General features: G+C 42.9%; 1 protein-coding gene across 13 annotated transcripts in view; it reads left to right on the top strand.

The window, feature by feature from the left end:
* Nucleotides 1-25276, top strand: part of LOC102296617 (triple functional domain protein) — a 78008-nt gene that overhangs the window by 9681 nt on the left and 43051 nt on the right. For 6 of the 13 annotated variants that reach the window (XM_042226732.1, XM_042226730.1, XM_042226728.1 and 3 more), the window contains exons 1-2: nucleotides 2199-2646; nucleotides 10806-10856. In XM_042226732.1, the coding sequence (XP_042082666.1) occupies nucleotides 2391-2646; nucleotides 10806-10856 (307 nt within the window). In that variant the 5' untranslated portion in view covers nucleotides 2199-2390. Of the gene's footprint in view, nucleotides 1-2197; nucleotides 2647-2712; nucleotides 5721-10805; nucleotides 10857-25276 lie in introns of those variants that run through there. The other 7 variants (XM_042226740.1, XM_042226734.1, XM_042226731.1 and 4 more) reach the window with 6 other exon arrangements.

Here is a 25276-nt window from a genome sequence, read left to right as displayed (position 1 = left end):
GTGTGTGTGTGTGTGTGTGTGTGTGTGTGTGTGTGTGTGTGTGTGTGTGTGTGTGTGTGTGTGTGTGTGTGTGTGGGGGTGTGGGGGTGTGGCGCACATAGAGGTGGAGCAAAGGGTGGATTTGTTGTGTGTCTGTGTGTGTGTGTGGGTTTGGTGCACATAGGGGTGGAGCAAATTGGTGTGAGTCACCACCCACAGTTACACACGCACAGAGGGGGTGTGTGGAGTTAAACAAACATAATGTGGTGATTTGTAAATGTTAGCAGTGCCAAGCTAGCTGTATCCCTTTGCTTCCAGGTGCTTGTTTGTGGGTTTCAGTGGTATGAGAGTAGTTATCATCATCTGCTTAAAAAAATGAATAAAGTTTTGCACATATATACATAAAAATTGGCAAAACTTTAAAGGGGTCCTACCAAGCTAATTTTCAGCTTTTTTTTCCTCTTGGAGTGTTAGAGTAGCTTTGCATGATTGACAGTTCAAAATAACCTCTATTTATTTTATACTGGGGCCTGGTTTATCCTGGACTGGAGGTTGCTTGTTCTCACTAGGTAGAATTGGTTGCAAAGAGGTGCACAACTCTTGACTGAAAGCCTCCTTGCAATTGCTTTGGTCAGTAGCGGATTGTTGCAGTTGTTGGTACAGATCTATTTATCTGCAAACTCTCGCCACCTGCTCCCCAAGTGGTAGTGAAACTGAGAACAGTTTGATAAAAACCAAGAACAGAGACGGTTGCCTTAAAAGTAAGAGTTGCACAACTTTTACTTCTAAGAAAAATGTTGTCTACGTTTCTGGATGAATGAATGCTGATTGGTCAGCTGGTTATGGATTTACAGCAGGATATACTCCATACTGATGGCACCGTTTTCTAACTATACTCTAGAAACACTGTTGCATCACACCATTTTTTATATGTGTAAAACAAGCAGCTGCTTGTTTTGCTCAGAGGTGCCCGCTATCAGGTGGCTACTAGTGGAGATCATCTCCGGGTACTGGCTTTGTGCATAAAATCAAAAGAGTAGATGCCATAAAGCGGATTGTAGTGCTGTGATGTTGTTAATAATTTACAGTCAAAGCTGTAAAAAGTCTAAAAATTAAAATACATCCATTGTCTCTGCCCCATCTATTGAAAACATATGGATATTTGTTTAAAAGTGTTTCCTGCAGCTGCATAGCCCTGTCATTCTGGGCTGTCTTTTGAGTAAACTCTGAAACAAGAAGTTCAGTGAGTCCGTCTTCACGAGTGTTTAGAAGTTCTTTGATTAAAAATTGTGTGGTTGTACAACTTCTTTATTTACAGCCAGACAAAAAAACAAAAACAAAAAGAGTCTTAAAATGAGCATTTAGAGGAGTTTAAAGCCTGAGATTTTGGCTCACAGGGATTAATTACACAGATGCTGACTTCATTATTTGGAACTGTTTTGGGGTTTTTGTTTTTTTTCATATAATGAGTATCCAGAATTGTCACAGTGTCTTTATAAAACAGAGAATCCTAAATGGTATGCTTTACACAGATTATTTTATGTGAATTAATCTGTTCATGAGTGAAAAATACTTTCTGCACAGAGCAGCTACAGTTATAACTACACTGAGTGTGCCAGGGATACTTTGTTTTCATATTTAAAGCAGCATTGAGGTTTTATGCATCGCTGTATCCGGGTATGAACGTTTAACACTTGCACAAAAAGGGGGGGAAAGTCTTTTAGTGCTATAGGGACATGTTTTATCTTCCCTTTTTTTTTTTAATGTCCAGACTGAGTTTTCAGTCTGTCACCATGGCAACAGCAGCTATCCATGTCATCCTGTCTGACCACGTGTTATTTTTTTTTAATTTTTTGTACAAACAGGTCTATGTAAACCAGGTCGGCAAACGCCTGCACTCTCACTGAGCCTTTACTGCTCGCACAGGCGTGTAAGTCACCGCCCAGATAAGAGCAAAGGCCAGCTGATAAGAGCTAATAACCACAGTGAGCTTCTGCAATCTGCAGTTCAAGGGCGGATCACGCTCTGCATTCGGTTGCATTACAAACAGATTTTGCTGTGTGGTGTGAACATGAGGCAGAGCTAAAGGGCTGCTCGTGAAGCAGCGTGGCTGTCCACGAGAATACGTGTTAATCACAACCTGCAAAACGAGGTATTTTCGTCTTTAAAACTTTTACAAGGCGGGCGGGAGTGAGGAGGGGTGTCGAGCAGCAGTTGGCCTTTACAAGCACTGTTTTCCCCCTGTTGAATTAAAGTTGCTTAAAATTAAATATAATAATGCCAAATATAGGCCATTAGTGTGGTAAAGTGTTTGTCAGATGTGCAAATGGAAATAATTTGGGCTTTTTTAAAAATCCCCCTCAGGAGCAAGTGAACAGCACACGCACGCACCTCCACACACGCACACACATATGCAAACCTCTCGCCGCTCGCTGCGTGTTTATAAAAAGGAGCTTGTCCCACTTTTTCCCTCTCATCTACCGCGCTCTCGTTCTGTAATTTCTCCGGCACGATATCTAATTGGCGCAAGCTCGGGAAAGATTTGCCGCCCCGCCGCCGTCTTCCTTAAAAAAAAAAACCCAAAACCCAAACTGGAACAAGAGAGGCGAGCGAGTCGAGGGGGCAAAGAGAAAAATGGAGAGAGGATGGAGAAGAAGGAGACAGGAGGTACGTTTTGAGGGGAGAGGAGTCGGGGGGGCGCAGGTTGCGAGTTGCTGTGAAATCTTGTTTGCTGATAGCTGCTGTCTTTATGCAACCTCCTAAGAGGAGCATAAACAGCCAGCTTTTGGAGCGAGGGAGTGATTATTGGGTTGTGCTTGAGCGAGATAAGAGAGTCTGCTCAGTGCAGGTGAAAGAGAAAGAAGAGAGAGCTGAGAAATTCAAAGAGAGCGAGAGAGGCAGACGTTGGAAAAACAACGAGAGAAGTGCACCTTTGAGTGGCAAACTGTGTTAATGAAAGGGGTCACTAAAAAGACTGAATTACCTCACAATTGATTTGGATCGGTTTGAAATATTTGCCGGGATCTGTGGGCTTTTTCTGAGAGCAGAAAGACTGAGAGTGAACCGAACTAGGACAGGTCCTGAAAGACCATTGTACTCCTTTTTCTTTGGGTCTCCAGTGCATTCAAAACTGCTATCTCACTGTTGCCCTCCCCATCTCACTCACTTTTATCGCTTCCTTTGACGACTTTTCACCTCCTTTTTTTTCTCCTAGCATCGAGTAATAAAAAGGAAGAAAGAAAAGAAACCAATTCACTGCAAACATCACAATTTGTAGCTTTTTAGGTCTTAAAGCAAAAGGCTGTTGACTGCTGAGCTCCTTGAGATGGTCCCAGAGGTACCAGCCGAAATGAAGAATAGTTTAAAGCGGTGGCCTTTAGCTGTGATCTTGGGGGGCAGAGCCAGGCTTTTTTCATTGTTTTGGCATTCAGCATGGATACACCTGGGATCCATTCTGAGGGCAGATACCAGTGTGGCTAGAAACACGTCTGTAATTGATAAATGAATATAAAGTACATTCGCAACATTTAGTTTCCTCTTTTCTGCCACTGTTGAGGTTTTGAGTAAAGATTGAGTCAGCTTTCTCTGGCGTGTTTCCTGGTGAGCAGCGTTGGAGTGTGGTTGATGTTTGAGTTATGGTGAATGATGTTTGGGGTTAGATAAGAGCTCGGTTTTACCTGAGTGTTTGCGTGTGCGTGAACGCCAAGCTCTCCGGACTGTTGGTCATGTATATTTTACTGCTTTCTCTCAGTAGTGTGCAACTAAGCACGTGTATATAGTGAGGTTCGTATAACAAGAACAAACGAGGACGTGGGAATGTCACATTCCTTGAACCTCAGATCAGTCGGAGTGATGAAAGTCATGTATATTTATGTTTCTTATAGAGAATTAATCATTCTGAAAGAAGAAATTGTGGCGTTTCTGTCCTGATCACTACTCAATCCTGCAAGCACACTGGCTGTGCAGGCAAATATATTTCATTATCTCAGACATATGACATACATATTTTTTACTGATTCTAATCTCCATATTTTGGTGTAAAATAAAGTTATTAACAGTTATTCGTTGCTTTTGACAAATTAGCAAGCGTACATGTGATGTTTTTCATCTCAGCTTCATAAAGCTGGTATGAAGGTGTTATCCTGCGATCTAAGGGCTACTGCTAAAAATATCAGGAGCCATGAGCAACACAAAATTACTTGACTGTAGTTGTCAGGACAGGCAGTGTTTCCCACGCTTAGACTTTACTTGGGTGGAATGCCAAAGTTCGGTGTAAGCATTTGGCAACTTGGCAAAACAGTTGGCTTTGGCAAAAAAGCTCTTTATGTGTTGTCATCCGCAGTTAGTACACTGGTGCATGTTTTGCTCCCTTTTATTTTGAAAGTCCAGTCACTGTTGTCGTGGACTTTAGATTATTTGGTTAAGTCTCTCATCTCCCAGTTAGAGACCGCACAGCTGGTGATGGTAGTCCTCGTTCCTCTTTGGAGAAGTTGGCTACAAACTGCAGCTCTAACCTGAATCTGCAGGGGTATTTGACTGCTTCCTGCACCGCCGTGCACAGAACAATTACTCTATCTGTGCAACTAGAGGATTATTGCTCTGTTCTTTTAGATTTTCTTTTAACAGTCAAAGTCTTCTAAAACACAGCAATATTGTTAAGCTTGCCTCTTCCTCCTTTAAAGTGCTCAGCACTACCAACACTGCTTTTGCCAGTAGTGGAGTCCTAATCTGTTGGAAGGATTTAACACTTATACTTCAGCAATGAATCTAAGTTGTAGCCCTTCTGAAACCCTACAGTGTAACTTATAACTTGATGTGCACCTTCCTAGAAATGTAGCTCCTTAAAGTTAAAGTTGGTCAATATCTGAGTCAGTCTGATATCAGTCTGTGGCTGAATGGGGTCAAGTTGGCAATTATATGCAGTCTGATTAACAAAAAAATCACATCTGTTTGATCCTTCGTTCTGTGCTGGAGTTGAGTCCCCTTGTGTTGTGCTTATTGACACACTCATTCAGAGTGATGGCAACATGTTGATAATTTGTCTGCATTTGTAAATTAGACAGGAATTATTTTCAAAGCTTTGACAATTTCTCTGAGAGCGACTGCAGTCCGTCCAAGTCAGGCTGCGACTGTTTTCAGAAAGGTGGCCTTCTATCATGAGACTTGAGCCCTCTTGTAGTATTTGGTATTCCTCTATGGATGCAAAATCACCACGCAAAAGACCGTTATACTATACTGCATCAAGTTCCCACCCCTTAATTCAGTCAGTAGTGGTACTTTCTGTTTCCCAAATATCTGTGTATTGTGTAATGATTCATGGCAAGCAACAAAAACCCCTCTCACACAGATGATCCCTTAGGTAATATGTTGTTAAGTGCTCTCTCTGTGGCCTCTGACATTTAAACATTTTCTCCACCCTGCAGCTATATCTGCCTCTAAACTCTCCAACGCAGCCTTGACAGCTGGGTATTGCTCATTGTTTTTAAGACACTCACCTCAGTTCAGTCAGTGTGAGCCAGACAGTTGGTATTTTTAAATGAAAGGGACTCTTTCCTATTTGTGTGTGAGTCAAACGATGAGTGTGCCTGCCGAGAAGCTGAAGGCAGGGGCCCACAGAAAGGGTGGTCCCGTGTTAATGCGGGCTAAGAGTCAGAAACGGTGTGTGTCGGGACAAGAGAGAGCGGTCTGTTTTTTAAGGGGCTCCATAAGGATACAGTGCAGCCAGTGTTCAGCAGGGCTCGGTGAGTTCACTCTATCTCAGTTTTTGGGAGAGGAAAGTTTGGATTTGTTCAATGGGAATCGGGCCGTTGGAGTTTTCGCCGTGTCATTTCCTCAAAAGCCGTTTGGTGTGTATGTGTGCGAGCTCTGTTTAAGTTCATCCAAAGAGCTTGGCTGACGGTTCAGCAGTGGGCTTATCCTACTATGGTCTTAACAAAGTTGGCTCAGAGTGTATGCATGTCTGTTTGTGTGCGGTTGGATTAACCCACTGCTGTAACGGCCACATCGCAGAGGAAAAGCCTGTTTTCGTGCACACGTGTTGTGTTTTTACCCCCCCCCTTCATGCATGTTTGACTACTGGCTCAGCTACAAGTGTTGTTGTTTAGATTGGGATAAGCTGTGGGCTGCCACTACTGTAAGTCTGGTATTAGATTGTTGCACACTGTGGCTTAAGCGGACATCCTTGGCATGGCAAATATGTGAAGTATGTAGGTGTTTGGTCTTTCTCTTGCCTTTTCCCTTCACCTCTTTCAGTCTTTGTGAAGATTTTGTTTTTCCAGGTACACGGCTTTAGAGAACATTTCCTTGATATCTTTGGCCTTCTCTCGACAGCTCGGCTCTACTTTCCCATGCAGTGTTTTGTGCGTGAGGCTGCTGTTGCCTGCAAGTTAGGTCTTGTGTAGTTTTATGTGTACTCTGCTGCTAAATGTTCATTACTGAGAACTGCCACCAGCAAAATGTTGCTTACCTACTACCTAAGCTCAGAGCAGAAGATGTTTGATTTTTGCATGAATGGAGCCAGGCTGGACCTCCTTAAAGAAGACTTTTGCAAAACAAAGCAGGGTCACTAGTTTCAATCTTGGCTAAAAGTTTGAAACTAGTGCAGCTTTTGCTTTTTACTGTTCAGTCACACACCTGCAGGTGCAGATTCCTGATGGATCATTGTTTAATGAAAAATAATTGCAATCCTGTCAAAGAGTGCTATAAATCTTTGTCCAGAGCATTATTCTGCTGTTGGACTTCCTGGTTTGGATTTCATTTTCTTACCTTAAACCACCTGATTATGAACGTGGCAAGGCTGGACTGGGACAAAAAATCGGCCCGGGCATTTTGACTAGAGACCGGCCCACCAGGATAAAGATTGAAAATGTGACGTCATTCAGGGGTAAAACCGCAAAGGATTCTGGGAACTTGTGGCAAGAGGTACTAGCGCACGCAGGCTTTCAATTGAACTCAGTTACACAGCGATAAAAAGAAACACAAAAAATGGCAAGAAGCTGTTGTATTATTAACTGCAATAGCCGGTCGCATGACAGCCACGGGAAGCCGATCGTTTTTTTTTTTTAATCGGATTACGTCGTTGAAGAGAAATTTTTTAAGCCATGTTTCCGAAGTAAGAGCCGACGGATGGTCTGGATATACCAAATATAACGTCCCAGAACACTCCAGCTCACATGTTAGTCTGCTCCAAGCATTCCCACAAAGGTCAGAGTTTTTTAGTAGTTAATACGTCATTTTCATAACATAATTGGTGATATAGGTTACAAGCAAGTCTGGCGCTGAACAGAAATTGTCGCGCTATGCTCCTTTATTTATTGTGCATAAATAGTGAATTGTCCTGACACAATATTGCGTTTCGCTTCTGTTATTATGGTACATTGACAAAAACATATACTTTTATTCACAGGATAAAACAGTTGTTTTTGTATCACTAATTGCCCAGTACGATTACAGCATACAGTATTATTGTCACTGCTACATTTCTGTAATGAACCAGAAATTATTTCCACTACTAATTAATTACCGTTGAGCTCAAAGGTCCTATTAATAAACGGTTAACGAATGTGTATTTATGAGGACGATTTGTGAGACTGGTAAACTTACCTTTGTTCGTACGATGGTCTTTCGTTCTACACGGTGCATTTCAAGGTCCTGTACCCATCCGTCGGTAAACTGTACCTGGGCTTGTTGCAGTGACCTGAAGTTACTAAACTTCATGAGTGTATGCACTCACTCCAAGAACCGTATAATTATAAATATGAGCGTGGTGAAAGTTGGGCAGCACGCTAACGTCTTTTGTCCCTCTGTGTGCTCGTAAGGGTCTGACCCTTTCACTCCTTTGATTTTTTCCTCGTATCTTTTCTTTGTCTTTTCGTCGAGTCTGTCTTTGTACGGACCGGCATTGTTCTCCTTTTGTTTTGTACATTCCTTTTTTGTGCGGCAAAGAAAAAACAAGAATTTATTGGAATCGAAGAATGAACGTTTTGCGGTGCTGCAAATGCTTGCATTTGATGCGGTACTTGGATTGTTTTGCCACGAGTTCCCGGCATGCAATGCGCGAAAATCACGTGATTGCTAAACAAGGGGGCGGGTGCATTCAGCCTCCTCGGCTGTAATTGGTCCAGCCCAGAGTCGATCATGACCAATTGGCCAATCCAACACCTTTCATTATATATACCCTTCCTAAAAAAAAAAAAAAAAATCCATCGGCCCATAAAAACAAAAAATCGCCAGCGGCCCACCGGGCAAATGCCCGGTATGCCCGATGGCCAGTCCAGCTATGAACGTGGTATATGTTGGATAGATGTCTCATAAGTTTGCAAGTTCAGTGAAGAGCAGGTTTTGCTGCTGCTTTAATTAAAAGCCGACTCTTCTGGGTGTGATTTAAGGAATTTATTTAATGCGGCTTAAACTATTACTTCAGAGAAATCTTTTTTCAGCTGTAAGGGAGGAACTGTAATGCCAGTGTAGAAATTTACAGGGATGCCTTAGTGCCATCCGGGCCGAAAGGGTTTCCTGGTAAACAAAAGTGTGTCGCAACACAAATGATTTGCATGCTTTCCTCAGAGGGATCCAGGTAGCCTCTAGTTATGTCTCAAATGAGCTTCTACACTGAGGGTGTTTTCACACCTGTTTGTTTACTCTGGTCCGAATCCTTTGATGAGTTTGTAAACGAGTAGCTTTTCCCTGTGATTTGGTTTCTTTTTACACAGAGAAAAATCTAAGTGAACGCTGAGCAAACCACAACGTGTCATTACAGACCACGTGAGAATGTCCTGTCCGCTTATTGGCCAGATGTGTCTGGGAGCAACAAATGTAAATACAGGAACAAGGTGCTGCGTTCTGGACAGCTGGAAAATACTGAGAGTTTACATTCATTTCACATCTAGTTGCCGACTCACACTGACATTTGAACATCTACAGCTCCTCAACACATCCCAGTACAGAAGTATTTTTACCCAAACTTGCAATGTCACACAGTACTCAGACTAACTGCACCAAGTGAGAAAATGAACTGCATGCAGTTTGCTTTAAAAGGACTAAACAGGCAGGTGTGAAAACGCCCTAATGCTGATTTCCAGCTCCATATTTTTAGTGATGGACTCTGCTAGACTCTGCAGGATCGACAGCTCGAAGCATGTTTCCACAACACTGCTTTGCACGTAAATTTCTCATGAAGTTCTTTAAACTGAGATACGCACAGAATCAACTGTAGGCGTCGGTCACAGCACGTCATGCGTGAGTACTCCTCACCAATGAGCTTATGCTGCGCTTTGCTCAGTAATAGGATAGACAGGTTTCAGAGTGTAGTAGGTACTGCTTCCTATGTGAAAAGGCCTTTATGCACTCAGTCTAACTTGTTTGAAGCTAGCTGTTTTAGCTCCCTTGCCCTTCCTTTAAAGATACTTTCTTTTGATTGGTTGTCTCTTGCAAAGAGAGGGTCAGTAGGTAGAGAGTGTGTGCTCACAGCTGGAGATCTATGCCTGGGATGGCCATATTAGGGATATCTGCTCTCTGTGATATCATAAAGGGGGAAAATCATTCTTCTGCTCATTTATACACCGACCCTATTATTTGAAATGTTGGCCATGTTTCATATGAGCACCTACCTTAACAGTGGAAATCAAACTGCACGTACCTCAGTGCATATTGTTAGATACTTGGTATAGATCATGTACTCAGTACCACAGTCAGCATCTCTCTGCCTCAGCGCAGCGATCTGTACCATTAAACAGGAAGCAGCAATCCTGAGTCAGAATAGATCGAGCATGTGTCAGTGAGTCAGCCAGTCGAGCGTCCACCCTGTTTACATGCTGACAGCACATGACGCTGACGGTATCTTCCCCTCCGTCACAGCAGCGGCCTCACTCACTCACAGGCTATAGGCTGCATCAATGGACTGATTGTTGAATTTGCAGAGAAACCACCGGGCTTTGGTCATGAGTTATAGGCTGATGAGAAGATGACTCCGGCATGCTCGGGTCCGGTGTAAGCAGAACATGCTGTTTAGGGGTCGTGGGAATCATCACGTTCCTGGTGCCTTGCTATAATGTTTTACTAGTTAAGGGAGGAGAGCATGATGAAGGTAGTCTCTTCCCCCCATAGTAAGGTGTTTCCTGTGACTAAGGCAATATCACTTCTCTTATTAATGTTGGGGATTTTTCCATCCTAAGTAATGCGGAAGCCCTTTCAAGACAGCCAGTTCTTGTTTATCTTCTTTATCCAAGGCTTTGCTGGTAATAAACAGTGTTCTTAATTATTGAGATTTTTTTCTGGCAGTTGATTAGTCTTCTGTTTTTTAGCCACATTGATGGCATGTTAACCTGACAAGTTTGTGTTTGTTGTGCTTTGGAGTTTTAAAGCCTCAACAAATATGGGATGGTTTTTCATGGAATTGATCGCTAACATTCTGATCCTGCTCAGATCAACTTTAATCACTTTGTAGCGTAGTTGTTATTATTCCACTACTTTACCAGAAACTGTTAAAACACAAACTTTCCTTCACCCGTACTTACCATTTATTCTATTTAATAGCAAATGTAGGAGCATTTTAACTGGAAGTGTTTATGATACACTGGTATTGATAGTAACTCTGATATTGAAAAAAAACATTCATATGATGTTTATCATTAATGCTGTTAATAAAAGATACAATGTTCTTTTAATATGTTTTCACGTAGTCATGCTTACAGGACTTCTTTCCACTTCGTTTTGAGTGAATTCATTTGCCAAATTCGTTTTGGCTGCGATGTGTATTTTTATTTCTGTGTCATGCATTTTAATTGGGGATAAAAACAGTTGCTCTTTTTTTATCTGTGTTTCTACAGATGGATCCCTCCCTAAAGAGCCAAAAGGAGATGTATCGAGCCAGATAGCAGGTAAAACATAAGATTGTTTTTTTTTTTCTTGCAAGGCCCGTTTATATCCATGTGTGTGCTGGTGGTGCAAAAGGGGAGTGTATTTTACTGAGGGTGGAGGGTCGGGGAGGTCGGTATATTTCAAAAGAAATATGGTGTGTTTGGTGTATTTTTACATGCACACGAGCAGACCTAAGCCCTTTTACAGATGTAATGTAGACATTTTTTAAATTTAAAAAGTATTATCCTGCTAAGGGTTTTAGCATACATTAAGTGGGTCAAGAGATGTTCTCCAGAGATGTTGAGTCAGATTCAAGTCTGGCTGGGTCACTCGGGGACATTAACAGAGTAGTTCTGAAGCATCTGCTTTGGTATCATGGCTCTTTGCTTAGGATTGTTGTCCTGTTGATGAACCTTTGCCTCAGTCTGAGGACCAGCGTGTTTTGGACCAGGTCATCATCAAGGGTGGACCTGAACATTGCTGGATTCACCTTCCCTTGACCGTAACTAGTGTCCCACTGCTGAAAAACATCCCCCAGCTTGATGCTGCCACCACCATGCTTCAGTTTAGGGATGGTATTGGCCAGCTGGTGAGCGGTGTCTGGTTTCCTCCAGATGTGATACTTTGCATTCAGACCACAGTGCTCAAGCTGGGTTTTATCAGACCAGAAAATTGTTTCTCATCCTCTGAGAGTCCTTCAGGTGTCTTTTAGCAAACTCCAGATCATGTCATGAGCCTTTTATTGAGGAATGGCTTCAGCTTGGCCACTCTGCTATACACCCCTGATTGTTGGAGAGCTGCAGAAGTGGTTGTCCTGCTGGGAGGTTTTCTTCTCTCCACAGTAATGCTGGAGCTCTGCCAGAGTAAACATCAGGTTATTGGTCACCTGCCTGACCAAGGCCTTTTTACTTCAATTGCCCAGACTGGCCAGCCAGCTGTAGGAAGACTTCTGGCGGTTCCACAGTTCTTCTGTTTTCAGATGATGGAGGCCACTGTGCTCATTACTATCCTCAATGATAAAGACAGGTGTGTGCCTTTCCAAATCATAGCCAGTCGACTGAATTTGCCACAGGTGGGCCCCAATCAAGTGTCAGAAACATCTGACAGATGATCACTGGAAACAGGAGGTAGCTGAGCTCGATTTGTATGTATCATGGAAAAGGCTGTGAATACATGTACTTGTTATATTTTTGTTTTACATTTTTGATAAATTTGCAAGAACTTCAAGCAGAGTTTATTCACTTTGTCATTATGGGGTGAATACTTTTTGGATGCTCTGTTAAATTTCGCCCCTGTTCCTGTCCATTCTCTTGTCCGCTGGTGTTGGACATTGTAAGGTTCTTGTCTAATAGCACTGATGAAGGGCGGTTCAATGCTCTGCCCCTCCCAGTATCAATACAGGTCATGTCATCCTAAATCTCACGTCCTCACTTTTCCTGTCATCCTCGTCTCCACCCCTCCCATCTATTCCCAAAACATACAGGATGTGGACAGCTACCCATGTCTGGCACCTCTCCCTATAGCTATAACAGGCTATTAGCAATGAGTTGAGATGGACACTTACGCTGCCTGCTCCATGATTTATTCACACAAACTGCCATTCACTCAGAATCACTCACCCTAAATGACCTTTTCCTTGTGTCCTTTCTCCAATCAGTTGTACTAAATCTTCCTTTTTATTATCCTCATGGTGCAGCTGACACTTAAAAAGTAGGCTATGTTCCTCATGTGAGGGTTAATATGTGCTGCTGAAACGACACATTTAATGACCAATTGGACATATAAAGTTATTTCTGCTCTGTTGTTCAGTGAGAAATTTTACTATTTCATAGGAAATTAGAATAGAGCCATTTGTGCAAACCTCTTAATTAGAAACTCTAAGACTATCAGCAGTATTGGCTTTGTAAAGAGAAACAAAAACAGCCCTCAAATTCTACACACAAAGGAGGACAGTGAGTTGGCAGGTTGCTCCAAAGCCTCAGGGTCTTTATAGAGAAAGCTTCAGTGCCCGTAGGAAAAAGGCGATGAAAGCAACACAAACGCGGTTATATCTGAAAAACACTTGGCTTTAGTGTGACTGTTTAGCCTTTCTGCATGGTGCTTTTCTTAAGCATCCTGCTGCTTAACAGTTATCACTTCGTGGTTTAGAAGAGGTGGTGGGTGGGGGGGATTATGTCTGTCCATCTGTTGGGCTTCCTCATCCACTGGTCTGACTGGGTGACTGGAAAGTGGGTTGCGAGGGATGGGAGGGTGAGGCGAGTGCTCTTATGTAATGATGTTAAAGCTTTCGAACCCTGACAGATGTGCTTTCTATCACCGTCTCACTCTCTCTCTCAACCCTTTTTCGTCTGTGTCTGTCCAGAAGTACCCGGTGTAATCTGCCTCAGTGCTTGTTGAAATGATTTGGCATAAATCTTCAGCAATCAGCTGCAATCTGCAATCTGAAAGCATCGCCTCAAGATGGCGTGTTCGAGCAGATTGGAAGAGCTGAAGCACAAAAATGCTGCAGGAGTGTCTGATCTGCAGCAGTCGTCTGTAGAAGAGCCACTCCTCTGTGACAGGAGCAACGTGTGGAGGAAAATGAGTTTTTATTCTCACTATTACAGCAGTAGAAGAGTTTTTTGGGGTGGAGGGTTAAAAAAACAAACAAAAAAAACAAAACAACTTGTTGTTGTAACGGTCTTTTTCTCTCTGTCTCGTCACGGTTCGTCAGAATAGGATCAGGTGGCATTAAAAGACCCGGCCGACTGAACTCTTGGCACCAATAACAAGCTGCCTTTTCTTTCTCTCTGTCTCTCTCGCTGTCTTTCTTTTATTCCTGCTTCCTCTACTCTCCCTTTTCCCTTCTCCCCTGCTGTGTTTGGGTCGCTGGGGTAACCCTGGCCTGTTTCTCGCTCGGTTAGCCTACCCTGCTATTAGAGGTCTGGATGGATGGGGAGAACAGGAAGAGGCGGGGGTAAGGGAAAGATGGTGTGCGCTCTGTCTCGGTCTCCCAAGCCAAAACTCCGATTTGGGGACACAAAGGGGAAAATTGGGAAGGACACGGAGAATCTGAACGGACTGGAAACAAACACCCAGGCTGTGCTGTTCAGTCTTGAATGCTGTCAATTCTGTGTTTTAGATCGCTGCTCGTTTTCATCAACTGCAAATGATTTTCACTGCAATGAAAGTGCTACACAGATACCTTATCAGTGTAAGGGTGGTAAAGGGAAAGCAGTGACACTGTCCCTGTATTGGATTGAAAGAGTGCATTTCATAGACTGATGCAGAATTTACTTGGATGGCAGCACGGTGGTTAGCACTGTTGCCGCACAGCAAGAAGGTCCTGAGTTCAATTCCACCATCAGGCCGGGGTCTTTCTGTGTGGAGTTTGCATGTTCTCCCCGTGCTTGCGTGGGTTCCCTCCGGGTACTCCGGCTTCCTCCCACCGTCCAAAGACATGCACTTAGTGGGGATAGGTTAATTGGATAACCCAAATTGTCACTAGGTGTGAATGAATGTGAGTGCGAATGGTTGTCTGTCCCTGTGTGTTGGCCCTGCGACAGACTGGCGACCTGTCCAGGGTGTACCCCGCCTCTCGCCCTATGACAGCTGGGATAGGCTCCAGCACCCCCCGCGACCCTGAAAAAGGATAAGCGGAAGCGAATGGATGGATGGCACCTAAACATGACTAATTGACCAGATGAACACGTTCTTACTTGAACTGGTTTCTAACTTTGTGTGTATGTACAGTCAGTGCCAGCTGTGGCCACAGTGAGGTCATTGTTATATTGGCACAGCAGCCAGTCAAAGTTAAGCTGTGCAGCAGCTAATCAGAGCTGCTTCAGTAGGACTGATAGATGGGACATGAGCCATTTGTCAAGAATTCAAACCACATATAGACAAAAGAAGATTGTTCTTTTCATCTGCACTGATCTGGCGTTGTGGCTCTGTTCTGAGATCTCACAGAACAGGAGTCTGTGGCAACAGATATAACTGTGATAAAATCATAAACGGCACTAAAGGCAGAGCTAGGGCACAGGTGGGCTATTAAGCTGCTTGCAGGTTGTGCAAAAGTAGCAGCTCAAGTAGTCCATTAGGCCCTGGTCACGCAGACGCAGAGACCTGTAGGCGACTGCATGGCAACCACCAGTTGGTAGGGAAAAATTAGCATTAACTGACTGGTTTTGGGTGATTGCTGGAGGTTGCTGGCAGTCTCGAAGAGGAAACCTCACTGGGAATGCTTAGGTTGCTAGCAGATTGTCACATTTAGTTTGTAGAGAAGACTTTTGTGCAAAACTCACTGACCAATCACCAAGCGGTTGTGAAACTGTCTTTGTCATTCTTCAAAGCAGAAGCTGCACATTTTTTTTTCATTTTTTATTTGTTTTAAATGGGTTGATTTTAGGATAAAAATCAGCTTTTACTTTGAAGATGGACCTTCTCCATTTCCAAATGGGGTTGCACCCCTTTAGTGGTTAGTGAGCATTTGCAGACTGCTTGCAACTAAGGCAATCACAAGGAGGTTTTTGGTACAGCACCCTCTTTGTGGCAGTTTTCCTCCTAGCAACCAGAAGTTCACCAACCAGTCTCTAAGTCTGGCGGAGGCATCTTATGTGATATGTAGAAGTGTATCTGCTGATGTGCCTGCCAAAAACTAAGCAAAATGGCATCATTGCATTATAAAAACATTGCAGAAGAACATTAAAAGTAACAGAGGAGTTTAACCAACTGCTGACAAAAAGACAAATGCAGTCGATTCAGTAGAGCTGGAACTGCAGTCACACCTGCGAACACTTGTGTGTCATGCTTTGTTATTAAGTGCGATACAGCCAGGTTAGCTGTAATAGAGTTGCAAAGGGGGAGGAGAGCTGCTGTTGTTCCCCATTGCGTCTCCCTTTCTGTTTGTTCTTAAAACAATATTCTTAATGTGTTTTAACACAGAAAAGCAGCACTCTGTGGAACAATGCCAGGGGCACTGTAAACTTCATATGCAATTTGAGGGGGGGTGGAGCTTGAGAAGCTTAATATTTACTAAGGAGGTAAGGCTTAGCAGTTTAGGATTTATCTGAGATGAATCTGTCTGGAAGATTATAGTCTTAAATGTATTTCATTTAGATTTTTTTTAGTACTGCTTTTTCTTCATAGGAAAGGAAATGCCTTCAAATTAACATTTAGACCACAGGAAACATAAAATAGCTTAATGCACGCTTCGGTTAAATCAATTTAAAGTGTAGAAATGAAATTAAATCCATTGAGCGTGTAGTATTTATGAGTAAAATGGGCATGCAATCAAATAAAATTGCTCTGTCTGGTATCTTTTTTTTGTCATGGAGACACTGCTGTCCACTCCTTTATCCCAGAGGAATTCCTGCCAGTCCCACACATCCCTCAGAAGGGAATTTATGGCACGCTGTGAATGTGGGAAGTCCACAGCTATGCACTGATTCACACTCTTGCGCGCGAATCTGGTTTCTGTTGACCCGTAACAGCTGGTTTAGGAGCGATGGCTCCCAGTCAGCTGCTGGATAGCCATTATGAGATATAACTGCTCTTTAATCTCACAGGAAGATGCTGCGAGTGTTTCCTCCTCCTCTCAGCTGACTGTACCACCCGTCCCATCTGTTGGTGTGCACACAGCTGTCACATTCTGTCTTCATATTGAACTCAGAAACACACACACACCGACCCCTGAGGTATTTGTTACAGTGCCTCTGGGGAAGACTTGTTGTTGTTGTTGTTGTGGTGTTTAGCAAACTGAGTAATGCCCACTCAGAGGCCACTACAAATCTCAGGCCTCTGAGGTGTGTGCCAAGTATGTACATATTGTAACACAAGCACAGCCCAGTTCCAGTCGTGGCCTGCAACGAAGAAGAACTGGCCGTGATCCGGGAGTTTCAGCAAAGGATGATGGACATTCCTGGCATCACCCCCATGGGTGTAGTCATATCAGTGATAACTTTGTCTCGCCCACTTCATACAGCACAGGCGACACGGGAAATGTTGGGACTTTCTGTTGCCTTGGAAAAATTCACCCAGGTGTGCTTTTTTTTTTCGTCTTATGGGATACAGTTTTCCTCTGTCTCGACTTCTCAGATAATTCTTCATTTAGTGATTGGCATTGGACGCCAGTTTCCCTGAATTCCTGAATGTAGACATCATCAGCAAGGTAATGACCTCCTCATTGGTAGCTAATGGCTTATTGATCATAAAGAAAAGAAGAATGTAATTTGTTTTTCACAGTTTGTCATTGAATTGGAAAGGTTCAAATGAACACTGGCTGTGTACGTCATTGCGCTGTGAATGGATCGTAAATTTTCTTGTTAGGCTGTTTGATGACTCTCGTAGCAAGCACTTCCTCGAATTCAGCATTCCAACGTGACTCAGTTAAATCATTGGTTGTAACATAAACTCTGTGACATCATACGTCCTTACACAGAGTCATGGTTGTATTTAATACACTATCCTCTTTAAGTTTTAAGAATTCTTAGACTTGGTGAACTAAAAACCAATTTGCATGAATTTCTCTGCACTTACTGAACATTGCATGTAGTGCTGAAATGTAGTTACTATACTAATACTTTAATCAGACGATTAAAGTTTTGTAGGTCCCTAGAATTAAATCACATCTGTTTAATGCATTAAAGATGTAGCAATAACGTGCCATTAAGCAACAAATTGCAAAAGTTACCTCAAAGTGCTTTAGATTGTTAGCTAAAGAGTGAAGACAGTGGGAAGGAAAACCCCTTCTAACAGTAAGAAACCTCCAGCAGAAGCAGGCTCAGGGAAGGGCAGCCATCTGCTGTGACCAGTGAGGGGACGGAGACGAAGGAAAAGATGCACAGTGAAAGCGAGGTGAGATTAGATTAATAATAACTAATGGTTAATGCAGTACTTCGTGCTGTTTTTGGTTCTTCACTTTAGCCCAACAGAGAAGACAGAAATCCTGATATATAAAGAACTTCTTTGTAGTAAAGAGAGAAACATAACAACGCTCCATCATCGGGTCATACTTTGTTCCTTTTCGTTTTTCTGCTTCTTTTTTGTCAAGTGAACACAGCTATGATCGGTCTTTTTGGTGTGCAAGTCCCACTTTCAACCAGTCAGCAATCTATCTTGGCATACCATCACCATCGAGTTAAGTGCTGTTGGCTCTTGGGAGGAGGTGCCGTAAATCCAAGTCGATACAGTCAACGTTTACATATACAATCCCAGCCTCTACTAGCATACTGAGCGGCTGCAGAGCAACAACATGGGCGATTTGAGCCGATTGAAGCAAGTACCTTATACAAGTGAAGGAAAAGCACTCGATTGACATATGGCAATCTGCTAAGTACCTTAGAGGGTTAGCTACAGTAGCTGCAAAGCAGTGAACTATGAGAAGATCACTTTGTACGTGGGCGGAGCTGAAGCGTTTTGCCTACAACCTCACGACTCACTTCCTGTGCTAAGCGGCTTCTCCTCGTTCATAAATGCAGTGCAGGCATATTATAATTGCTGCCCCTCCTGCACGTTGAGGATTACCTCCATTTACCTGTCTCTCCAAAAGACAGACAGATTAGCAGCTCACCTAATGCCACACGAGGTTCTCAGTGATACTGTTTATCCACAGAGCCCAAGTGTCTGCACCGGTAACCCAATTTCTCCTTGGAAATGTTTGCTCCAGCTTTCCATATGGATGTGTAGACATCACCAAAAATGGGTGGTTTTGGTTGTCTGCAGGGTTGGAATATCTCCCCTCAGGAATCTCAGGATTAGCTTCAGCTGCGGCAGCTCTGCCCGCAGCGGACTGGGATCCCGTCGGCACATCGGCCAGTCACTCTATGATTAGATGATGCTGCGAGCAGGCTGCGTTTCTCCAGCAGCAGACGAAGCCAAATCCACAGCAATTTATGGAGGTTTTACAATTTAGGGAAGAATTTTCAAGCATGGCTTGCTGGACAGCCAATCACAAGTGGCAGTATGCTTATACTGGTTCCTCCCTCGTCCCGCTGACAGGTACAGTGTTGCCTGTCTGGTGATGCACAGGAGAGGGGGACGTAGAATCTACCATGCAGTCAGCACCATCCTTTCCTTTGTGCTCTTCCTCGTCATTCCTCAATCAACCCAATGGAAACTGAACTTAGTCGTCCCTCCATCGTTCCCTGACGTCTACTTTATTCCTCCTTCGCTGTCATACACCGCTTCTCTTTTCCCCCCTCTCTTTCCTCAGCCTAGTTATGACACAATGATGTGTTTCATTAGCTTACTAATTTTCCTGGTTCCTCCTAGTTGGTTTTGTTCATCATTTACCCAGAAACCCTTGTTCTCCAGTCTGCTTCTGTGCGGGTGTGGGTGTGACCTGGCCACTCTATATTTAGCTGCTGTGCCACTTTCTCTGTTCCCAGAGCACTGCAGAGTGCTGGGAGGTGATGGAGGATGGGGTGGCTGTGTCTTTAAACTTACCTTTTACTTTTGATGATTAAAGAAGAAATCCACCCAAAATACTGCTCAGATAGACTCTGGAAATAAGAAGGTGTGTGTGTGTGTGTGTGTGTGTGTGTGTGTTGGTCAGTCTGCGTGAAACCTTAATCTGATAAAAGTCGCCATACAGTAGCAAATTCAAACAACTACAAGGCCTCACTGTGCGCTTTTTACACGCTCACACTCTTCCAAACACACAGCGGTTTTCTGCTCGTCTCTTGTCAACATTAGGTTTTTCATTGACCTTTGATTATCCTCCTGCTCAGTGGCAGCCGGCCAATCAGACAGCAGGTTTGCAAGCAACATCAAAGATTGTCTTTGCTTCAGAAGATGAATCACTCTGTGGTGAAAACATGCTGACTTATCTGTTTGTGCGCATATGCTGCAGTTCACCTTGATAAGCGCGCTTCTTGAGCATTTAGCTTGGCATCGCTGCTGTAAATAAGTGGCGCCGATAAACATCGCGCTCGAGCTAAGCTGCGAGGTAATGTTCAGGGAGCAGCGTGTAGGCAGCTGCTACAAAAGCAGCTTTCTTGTAATTTAATGGCCGTATTGTCACATGATGACCACAGCATTAGACAATCTGTTCCAAAGCAGTTGTATGTGTCGCGTAAGGTTGTAATTCATAGAAAGTATGATCATTTTCATAGCTGGTCTAGATCAGTGATGTCAAACTCATCTTCAATCAAAGGGGACGTACGGCACATATAGCTCATAGGATAGATCGAACTGGTGAAACTCTGCCTTCTGTCAATGTAAAGACATTTAGACACTTTTAATTCCTGAGTTATCCTTATATAAGAAAAAAATTAATTTCTTTTTTTTAAATAGCACAGCTCAGTTTTTCTGAAGTCACTACTGGGCCAATTCTGGCTCCCAGTTCACATGTTTTACATCTCTTTGTCTAGAAAATGAGAATTTTTTTATCCCAGTTTTCTAAAATCCAACCAAACCTTGTCATGTAAGTCAAAACAAGTAAATGCTCACAATTGTTATCGGTGTTTACAATAAATATACCTTGAATAGGTGTTTCATTTCTTGCTAATGTGTTAATCACTCAATGTAACATTAAAAACACCTAAAAGAAGTATAAACATTTTTTAAGTGACTTTTTTCAGTTCTAACTCCACTACACTAGCTTTACATGAGTTAACAAACAAAACAATCCCTGTTTATCTTTTACTTGGGCCCTCTGCAGCTTCTCGGTTCCTCTGCCTGAAACAAGCTGCCTTAGCTCCCTTCCCCATGACTTTAAGACGTCTTTCTTCTGATTGGCTGCTCGTTGTAAACAGAAGCTGTGATGAGCAGGTCGGTAGGCCAAAGCTTTGTGCCTGAGAGGACCATGTTGGAGTGAGCCACTCTCACTCACATTATAGAGAGTTAAGGGTAGAAAACATCACTGTTTGTTATGACGGTGTGTTGTTGGAACGTCTGTGACAGATGAGAAAAATAGGCTAACTTTTACCCATATTGATAGCACATTTAGGGATTCCTAATACCTTGTGTCCTAATTTTTCATAAAGAGACTTAAAGGTAAAGCTGCCGAGACAGCAGGATCATATGGACAGAGGTGGGGGTGAGCCTTTCCCAGCTGTCGTAGGGTGAGGCAGGGTGTAGCCTGCACAGGTCTCCAGTCTGCCACAGAATAACTGTGAATGTCTCACTGGCTGCAGCTTCTCAAACGTGACAGATGAATGCCTCTTTGACATTTTGGAACCATCCCTTTTTGGCTTTAAGTGTTGCTCGGACAACCCAAGCTCACGTCTTTTTAAGTTTGATGAAGTCGAATTTGAAACGCAGCGATCAATAAATAATCCTGAGATTCAACCCAGTTTGACTCCCCCAGCGCTCTCCGTCTCCTCAGAGAGCGGATCTGGACCATGTGCAGCTCCCAGAAATAGAGCCAGAGCAAGCGCTCTCTGTCTGCACTCCCCTCCTCTCATGCTTCATCTATAAAGAGCTACAAGCTCATTCTCTACAGGAGCGCAGTGGGAAATGTAGTTGATCATGCTAATTTGTTTTTTGTGGCACCCTGAGGGAGGGAAGGAGACAAATGAGAGGAGAGAAGAATAGTAAAAATAGAGACAAGTCCTGATTCTCATCCATCTCCTCCGGTGGCAGGAATGAATTAGCATCTCATTAGCATGCAGTCGTAAATACGACGCCATGCAGAGACCAGAGACTGGAGTGCAATTTCAAAAACACTTCAGTGCCCGAGAGGGGTGTGTTTCTGAGCGTTTGTTTATTATTTAATCTTATTAGTCCTTTATTTATCCAGGTAAAAATCTCATTGAGATTAAAAATCTCATTTTCAAGAGAGACCTGCCAATTGTATGATAATAATATTAAAGGGATGACAGAGACGGTACTCCTCCCCTTTACAGTACTTGTTATGTAATATGCGGTAACAAATTGTGTGTAAATGTGCGTCTGTGTGTGTCTTACCAGTTTACCACTACACCATAAGACTAAAATGGAGTCAGATGAATTACATTGTTTTCTCTCTCTCTCTGCTGATCTCCTAACAGCTTTAATTGCACATGTTAGACAGCGTGTCACATATACTGCAGGATTGTACCTCAGATGAAGAGCACGTTGAAGGTGCTTGAGAGGACGCAGCGTAGGGCTCTTGAGTTTAATTTGTAGTACTGCGTTCAATTTCCTCTGCAGCGGGTAGTGTTATTATTTACATTAGCTCTGTCGTCACGAAGCTGAGCTGGATTTGGAGCTGATAAATCTTGGAAAATGATTAATGTAACTGACTTAAAATTGCCAGAACTATGGAAATAATACCAATGGTGTGTGTCTACACACTTACTGCACAATAATGAGCTAAATACAGTAACTGCTTGTTACATTTTCTGTCATGGAGGTAGTGTACGTGAAAAAATCCATTATTTCTTTATATTTTCCTTCCAAGAAGCCAGTCTTTGTTTTGCTTTATTTAAAGTGGGTTTGAACAAGGCTTTAAGGTTTTCTTAGACATCGGCTGCTTTCTCACTTTAGTCTGTCGATATCTGGAGTTCGTATCTTTAGGCAGTTTTTTATTAGCAGCCTGTTTTGTTTTTTGTTTTTAACTGAATCTATGATAAATAATGAAATCACATTTTTGCACCAACGTGGTGATTCCCAAAGAGTTCCTAAAACTTGGCAAATCTCGGCATGGTGTGGAGTGTGTCCTGCAGGGCCTGGAAAAATGGAGGGTAACAGAAGTGGGAATATCCAGGTCCTGGGAAAACCATGTGGCCCTTCAGTTGAGCCATCTTTTATTCACTGAAACCTCATCAGAAATGATCACAGCGGAAGGGTGGCTGTCAATTCAGTTCAGTTTTATTTATACAGCATCAAATCACAACAGGTGCTTTATATTGTAAGGTAGACCCTTCAATACATGCAGAGCAAAACCCAACAATCATATGACCCCTATGAGCAAGCACTTTGGCAACAGTAGGAAGGAAAAACTCCCTTTTAAAAGGAAGAAACCTCCAGCAGAACCAGGCTCAGGGAGGGGCGGCTGGTTAGACAGGATAAAAGACACGCTGTGGAAGAGAGCCAGTGATTGATAAGAAGTAAAGATTCAATGCAGAGGTCAGTTAACACAGAGTGAGTGAGAAATGTGACTGAAAAAGAAATACTCAGTTATGCTGCAATAGGTAAAGGCTGCTGGGCCTATACCTATTGCACTAAGGGAGGATTCAAGGTCACCTGATCTAAACCTAACTATATACTTTAGCAAAAAGGAAAGTTTTAAGCCTGATTTTAAAAGTAGAGATAGTGTCTGTCTCCCAAACCCAAGCTGGAAGCCAGTTCCACAGAAGAGGCTGAAGGCTCTGCCTCCAGCTTTCTTCTTTTAAATACTCTAGGAACAACGCGTAAGCCCGCAGTCCGAGAGTGAAGTAGTGTAATGGGGTGATACGGTATTATAAGGTCATTAAGATAAGATTGTTCAAGACCTTGTATGCGAGGAGGAGTATGTTGAATACAATTCTGGATTAGGAAGCTATTCAAGAAGCTATTCTTAAGGAAGGGAAACAGGGAGAAGGTATACAGAATTGGAAAAGAACTTGGCTGAACAGTGGTTTTCAGCCAGTGGTGTTGGAGATCTTGTCAAAATTGATGGAATTATGGATGCAGAAAAGTACCATCAGATTTTAATCCACCTTGCGATAATATCTGGTTGCATCTGATTGGCAGCAGCTTCATTCTTTACCCTGATAATGATCCCAAACACACTGCCAGGGCAGTAGAAGCTTACCTGGACAGGATAACACACAAAGGAGCACCATCAGTCATGTTACAATAACTCTGTGTACCTATTTCCCATTTTCCTAGCAAAATGTAAGCGTGGAGAGTGGCTCAAGATTTTTGCACAGCACTGTATTATCTTTGTACTAATCCATACACTGTGTTTACACTGCATATTACTGCCAAACTCCTACCTGCTGCCATGCTGTGGAGTTATATTTCTGGAATCGCCCATAAGGGGATAGATGTACACCATTACACACACTGAAGGTTTAACTCGGTAAAATACATCAGGCATTACTCTGACACCCAGGTTGACAATAAAAAGGAGGCAAACGTCAGTGGGACACAGAATGTCAAGGAGAGAATAAGAGAAAAAGATTCACATGGGAAATATAACTCGTCTGGGCCATCAGTCATATAAACTAGACCTCTGCTCTGTCTGAAGGACAAAATTGGGGCTTATTCTGCCTGTGTGTGTTTGTGTGTTTGTGTGTGTTTGTGTGTGTGTTTTAAGGCCGTGGGTTTAATCACTTCATGGATTTCTGAGTTTACAGGAGTTGCTTGAAAAGGTTTGCTCTTATTGACTATCCCCGTCCAGCTGTTCACTCTCTTCCGGCAAGGTGTCTCTTGTTTGACACCGTCACACCCATGAGGTTCAGCTTGACATTTCCATGGCGACAGTTTACAGCCCACATTATCACTGTGAGGTTTTTCTCCAGTTTATTCTCATTATCTATTCTAGACAAACCAGTATGTAAAACACATCAGTCGTTATGGTCTACACCAGAGGAGTTTTTCCGGCAGTATCGGAGAAGCCGCGATGAAGAGAAAGTTTATGCTTTCATGAGGAAACCAAAGGGTCAGCCACCATTGTGTGATTCATCAGTGAATACAAGCAAGTACTATTTATAGGAAAATGTCACTCATTGGGAGACTGAGAGAGGAAGCGGTGAAGGTAACTTTATTTATATTCATGTTTTGTGGCTGACAGCTCGATGGCCTTCAATAACCGTGCCATTTAGAAATCATCATGTTTTCCTCAGATAGAGGAAGGGGAATTAGGAAAGTCGAGATGCTTTCTACATTCGTTGCTGACAGTCAGTTGGAGTTGCCCGGGATTTATGGGTTGCAGTCGCAGAGACAGAAGTGCTTGTGGTATTAAAACACACAGCTGTGTTGGGCTAATAAGGAGGCAGGCTTTGTTGCTTATGTACCAGAATCATTTGCTTTGTGGCTTTATGGTTAACAGTGTTTGTCTCTTGCCTGCCGTTTCAACATTTTGTCAGCCACCTTTTCTAGAAGGTCAGTCGTAATGATATGGCATCCCTGACGACCCCTAAAACCACAATGAGGTTGACATTTATAGATATTTGATAGACTGCTGTGCACTTTGGTGCCGACTTTTATAGTCCTGCAAGGTGAATAAAATGCAGTCAATTTGGCAATCCGTAGACTTCATGTGTTATAGTCATCTGTTGATATATAGTACAGTGTAGACTGTGACGACTATGATTGGTCCGCTTGGTGCCATTATGACTGTCCAATAAAAACACAGCACAATACTTTATAATTCTTAAGTTAGACAGGAATCTTGAGTTATAACAGCTTTAATCAGTTGCAACATCACCCTCTGTATAGCTGTGTGTCTGAGCTTCTGTGCTGGACTATCTTACCTGTACATTTACAAAGGACAAAGAAAGCAAAACGAATATGTAAAAATTCCAACACTAATCCCTTAAAAGTAAATGCT

The sequence above is a fragment of the Haplochromis burtoni genome, unplaced genomic scaffold (genome assembly GCF_018398535.1).
Source record: "Haplochromis burtoni strain Fernald_Lab_line unplaced genomic scaffold, NCSU_Asbu1 Contig_225, whole genome shotgun sequence".
Taxonomy (NCBI): domain Eukaryota; kingdom Metazoa; phylum Chordata; class Actinopteri; order Cichliformes; family Cichlidae; genus Haplochromis; species Haplochromis burtoni.
The sequence above is the reverse complement of the archived record's forward strand: the minus strand, read 5'-3'. Positions and strand labels throughout refer to the sequence as shown.